This window comes from Serinus canaria, chromosome 4, assembly GCF_022539315.1.
Source record: "Serinus canaria isolate serCan28SL12 chromosome 4, serCan2020, whole genome shotgun sequence".
Taxonomy (NCBI): Eukaryota; Metazoa; Chordata; class Aves; order Passeriformes; family Fringillidae; genus Serinus; species Serinus canaria.
Window position 1 is genome coordinate 12,911,356 of NC_066317.1, and position 6,000 is coordinate 12,917,355.

Here is a 6,000-nt window from a genome sequence, read left to right on the forward strand (position 1 = left end):
GAGAGAAATCAATACTTGGAGTCGTTGGATGACAGAGGCATCACTTCAGAATTGACGGTGGCTGTCAGACATTGTCATTGGTTGACTTTTGTTCGCTGTTGAGGTTTTAAGCTTTCATTTTTCTAAGTCTTATTCAGGAGTCTTTGTAAGATTTCCCTGGGTAGCATTTTTAGTCCAGACTTTAAACCTCAGGTCAGAGGTCAAGTGCAAAGATCTGTGAAAGCAGAGGACTGAGGAGCCCTTCATTTACTAAAATATCCTTATTTGCAGGGAATTTGCATTAGTGGCAGGACTGTGTGTTATCTTATGGATGACTTTTCCTGCTAAGTGACACCTCTGAGACAGGCTCTTCACAAAGCCAGTAGCTTTTAGCCAAATTAGACAAAGGAACTGTCATATGTAAAAATGGTCAGTGATCTCAGAGTTGAAGAATAAAAGTAAAAAGGTGCAATGTTTCTTTTCAACACTAGCAAATTTTTGAATCTCCTGTAGAAAGCATTACATTGTAATTTTGCAATGCAGATAGTACCGTGCAGAAAAAATCTTTTACTCGACATTTTTGAAAAGATCAAAGATAAATTAGTTCTAAAAACTAGGTTAATCCTGATCTTCACTGCAGAAGACAGGCAGAATAGACTAAATCACCCTGTCCGTATTTCTGGAATATTTCCTGCATACAGAACATACTGTATTTTCATGTCTATAACTTGCCTTTTGGATAACCTTGTGGCCCTTCAGAACTCCAGTTCCTTAAAAATGAATCTTTAGATAACCTATGTGTTCAAGTTGCCTGCAGTCTTTTCCAGGCAGACAACGGGAGAGAGGAAAAACCCTGTTCTGCGATAATGGCAAAGCAACGGATTTTGTTCTGTCTTGGATGAAGGGTTGGAAAACAAGAGTCTTGCCTCTATTCCATGCTTAACACACTTCCCCTTTGTAAAACTTTCAACAATCACTGAATTTAAGACTTTTTAGGGATAACTGGTGAGGTGTGCATATGAAAATGCATTTTTTTTCTTCTTGCAACACTTTGTTTTGTCCTACTTTTGTGATTACAGTTTCATTGCACACTTGCCCAAACAGGTAATAAAAATAATGTAGGCCAAGGCAGCAGTGGAAAGAAGGTTTGACAACTCTGTTTAACTGTATCTTATTTGTAAAACCATATTTTGGCATGACAAGGGTGCACAGTGCAGGTGCAAGAGATGAAATACTAAAAAAGAAATATAGCTGTAAAAATGCTTTTTTGAGATTGTGCACAAACAGAAATCAAACTGGATTTCTATTTTACATTAATGGAATGATTGGGATTTAGTGTGAAGCATTGACTGTGTGCCACTCCATATCCTGGTGTTGCCTCTTTGGAAGAGGTGCATCAGGTGAACCTGGCATCTGGAAAATGGAAAATGAAGAGAAATAGGAACTTTTCAGTGGTTTCAGAATAGTCTAGTGGTGATTGGCTACTTTAGGGTGGGTCTTTTTATGATTCTTTTAGTGGAACCAGTCTTCTTTCACTCTTGTATTTAAAGTATTTGAGAGAGGGAGGTGGAGAAATAACTTCTATTTTGCTCTATATTTGGCATATATCGAGGGTAGAAACTGAACCACTGAACAACTGGTGAGACACCTGTATGATCAAAGAGAAGGTTATTCTTGCAGAGCTTTCTTAGGGTAAGTAGCTATATATACATGTGACAGATACCTGGAAAAACCATGGCTTCTTTCTGGTTTTGTCTGCAAAATATATATTGTAAAGAACGTGCAATGGTTGAGAGTTCTTCCTAGAGTGACGTTATAATTTTATGTGATTGCTGCCTGTGGGAGCCTCTCAGTTTTGATGTGTAATTGCAAATTTCTATTCGTATTAAGTGGTGAATTTCCTGAAAAGTGGAGTTCTATTTCCAGTTTATAACAGGCTGGTTGTGTTTTCGTGGAAGTTGTCAGGACAATAAGATACATTTTTTTTGTTTCATTTGTCACAGCTGTATTTTGAAAATCCTTGTTGGTATTTAATGAAGAATGTGTTCAAAATCACATCATAAAGAGACTTTTTTTAAAGAGGTACAAGTTCACTATATCTTTTACAAAACATTCTAGTTTGATTTCCATTTTATCATGTTTTAAGGTCAAATGTGACTTTAATGTTCCATAAAGAGACAGAGATTGATAATGGGGAAAGAATAACCCTCTAATGTGATTTATATCTATGGATTTTATGTCAGATATGAAAAGTTGCCGTTCAAATTGTAAAGGAGGATCCATTAAAGAGCACTTTAAAACATTTTACTACTTGGCTTACCTTATTCACTTGTTTTTAGAATTCTGTCCTTTCAGGGAACTTAAAAAAAACAGCTTGTGAAACATTTACAAAGTGCTAGAGAGAAATTGGAATCATCATGGGTGCAAAATAGTTCAATGTATTGGAAAATACAGATTTGTTCAGAAAGAGCTGGAAAAATCCTGTTCAGTGTTGATATGATTTAGTCATCTTACATTTTTGTGAAGAGGGGTTGTAGTGTGCTTCATGTAGGAATACAAAAGACAATTTTTATGTCTCATTGACTTGGAAAGTCAGCTGCTTATTCTTCAGTCCTACTGGATGTCTGCTCATCAGGTGAGCATTGCTGTAAAGTGTGGGGAAATCCTCAGGAAATACCTAAATATATTCAAATTGTTGGAATGGTTCTTTACAATTTATTCATCTGTTAGTACATTTTTGTTTTCTAGTGTCTATGAAAATCTACACAAGGCCAAATTTTATTTTGTGGGTTTTTTTCACATTCTTTTTTTCTGTCACTTTATATGACATATATATTTGTATATACACATATATAAATAGTATTCATAGCCTGCTGATTTTTTTATTTACAGCAAGTTTCTAAGGCTTGTACATCTGTATAGATAAAGTGTTGTTCCTGTTTTAAACATGAAAAGCATGACATTGTGCTGATAGCTAACCTCTAAGAAATAATTGTACTAGTGTCTGCATCAGCTGTGCTTCACAAAGAAAAAGCAATTTTTTTTTGTTGTTAGGCAGACATTTGTGTCCATTCCCTTAACTAGATCATAGAATAATCCAATCACTGACAAAGGCCAAAATGCTTTGTCTGGCCTATGTGATCTGTGGAATTGCCAGATGAAAACTGAAATTACAGACAGAGAGTGCTGAAGTGGGGAAAAGCCTTTATTGTTTCTACCAATACTTGAATTTCTTTGAGGTTTTCATGTACAGCAAAATGGGGTTTTGGTGAGGGGTTGATAAAAATTTGTTGCCCATTTTTTGAGTTCTTTTAACAGGCAAATTTTCAGAAGGTCAACAAAACCCCAAACTATGAGACAATGTTGTAAGAAAGAATCTCTCATACTTTGGAGTTCAGCTTGTAGGTGTGACTTACAGTTCTTATTTGCTAGAAATTTTTTTTTGAGCAGGTTGGCAAGCATAAGATGTTTGTACAACAGGTGTAATACTGCTGGGAAAGTCACTGACTTTCTAATGCTGGCCTGCAAAAGTGCTCAACTTCAAGAAGCCACCTGGTAAAGATCGATTTAGTCCTCAGGTGCATTTTGTTTCCTATCTGAAAAAATATTGTGGATTTTTCTCCTTAGCTTTCGTGGATATATATTTATATAAACAACAGCAAGCAGTTGGTTCCCCAGATTGAATCAAGAGTCATGGGAGTGGAGTGGTCAGCTAGCTGACATTCATTATTCTGAAATTTGCCATTGTTTTTATATAGCTACTCACTTTGTTATAGGCATAACCACTTTTATTTTATATGTTTTGTTGTACAGTCTGGCCATTCATGGCCATTAATGTCTTGGCTTTTGCTAAATTTTGAGTGTGTGTGTGATGTGGTTAAAGAATTCATGACACACCAAGATCTTCTGCTGGTTCTCTGGATGGATTTCCTGTGGGCAGCTGCACAGGGTCTCAGTTCTCATACCTGGAAAATGAAGTTAATTCTTCTCTTGTGAGGGTTTAGTATAAGTAATTAATTATGATTAATTACTTATACAAAAGTGCTTCAAAGTTCCTTTGGATGGTGTAATTTAAATGCAGAGTAATAAAGTATTTCTTTTCTTGCCAGTCACTGTGTGCCCAGTACTCTGCAGACAAACGGGAAGAAGAAAAAATGTGTCATCATTTGATCACGGCAGCCAAGTACCGGGACCAGGTGACTGCAACACAACTAATACAGAAAATTATCAACATCCTGACAGACAAGCATGGAGCCTGGGGAAGCTCTGCACCAAGGTAAGGTGGTTTTGGGGTGTTCCAAAATATATTTGCAGCAATGCTCTGGTGATTTGACATATGGTCATATGGTCAGAGGTAAGCATGGTTTTTATAAACAAAGTAATAGAAAAAGGGTGAAACAAATGTATCCGTTTTTAGTTTGGATGAATATCAGAGAACTGGTTTTGTTAGAGCAATGATAAACAAGATGAGTCTCTTGTGACTTTCAACTTTGCTTTAAAAGTGTGTCAGTATTTATTTTGAATGTTCTAGCCCTATCATTTATTTGAAAAATAATTTGTAAAATTAAATGCTTTCTCAGTAAGAAAGCTTTCTTCTTGGTGTATTATGTGATTCAAGATTGAACCACAGTTCAGTAACTTGTTTTCTTTTCTGCCAAACTTCATACAAACAAATAAACATCTCTTTTGAGTTACAGGGAAATGGTGAAATTTGGAATAGTAATTTCAAAGTAAAAGCAGTACTGCCAGATTAATTCAGAATGAATTCCTTTTTGAATTCTCAGCACATATCTTCATTACTGTGATACTTGTCTAACTTCTTTAGCTGGGACTTGTGCTTAAGTTTCACTTGCAAATCTGAAATACAAGTCCCTGTAGTAGTACCTTAATAATACTTACAAATATCTGGAACATATTTAGCCTACAACCTAGCTGAATAGGCTCATGTATCAAGATACTATTATTTGAATGTAATGGAATAATAAGCATGACAGAAATAAATGAGTAGACAACAAATGCTTTTTCCAGCTAATGTTTATTCATTGTTCAATGACTACTTGTCTTCTGGAAAGAAAAAAAATTCCCAAGCTCTAATAATTTCTTTAATATACAGAAACATAACAAAAATTTTATTAATTAAATTAACTGGAAGTTTTCCAATTAAATGTCATCAAACTATGGCATAGGATGTCTGCAAACATACTGTAAATATGAATTTTGGGCTCTAGCTTATAAGGTTAAAAATGAAACGTTTAAGTAAGTGTTTAATGCTGTTTCTCTTTTGTTAGGTGAGTTATGATTAAATCTAAAAAACTGTTTAAGAAAAAAATTATGAGGGTGCAAAAAAAACTAACAGCCTATTTCAACATTTCCAAGAATTTTTAGTAAGGCATGTATTACCATTGTGTAAAACCAGATTGCTTTAAGTACTTTGTACGTTTGTAATTTTGCTGAGTGTGTACCTTGTAGTTTGCTCCATCTGTTTGTGTTTCTGGATTTCAAGCTATCATTACTGTCTTTTAAGAAGCTTTGCTAAGAAACAGAGAATCCTACATCTTCTTTAGGTGTGTTTTGCTTGGTGAGGTAATATTGGTATAGTTGGTAAGGGAAGAGGCTAACTGATAAAATATTCCATGCTTGAAGGATAACTATTTTCTGATAGCCCTCAAATAAGGTTTATGTAATCAGCTTGTAAATTGTGAAGTGCACAAAATATGGACATGATAATTTCCATTTCATAGTAATGATCTACAGCAAAATGGAAATATCACATAATGCACTTTGCAGCACACTTAACATAATTCTAGAAACTCAAATGGCATTAGAGACAGAACCAAATCTCTTTATGGCAAAGGCAGAATGCACTTAGTCATCATAAACACGTAAAAAAAAAATGCAATGATTGTAATTCCAATGGAACATTTTAGTAGGGGCTAAATTAATGTTTTCTGGGATATGTTTGATTTTGCTTCAAAATATTATATTAGTGTTTTTCTTATGTAAATTTAATATTTTGCTTGT

The 6,000-nt window shown here is 34.8% G+C and overlaps 1 protein-coding gene across 4 annotated transcripts in view; it reads left to right on the top strand.

Moving 5' to 3' along the window:
• LRBA (LPS responsive beige-like anchor protein) overlaps positions 1–6,000 on the top strand; it is a 367,787-nt gene that overhangs the window by 147,601 nt on the left and 214,186 nt on the right. For all 4 annotated transcript variants that reach the window (XM_030238944.2, XM_030238946.2, XM_030238947.2 and 1 more), the window contains one exon: positions 4,089–4,255. In XM_030238944.2, coding sequence (XP_030094804.2) covers positions 4,089–4,255 — 167 coding nt within the window. The remainder of the gene's footprint in view (positions 1–4,088; positions 4,256–6,000) is intronic.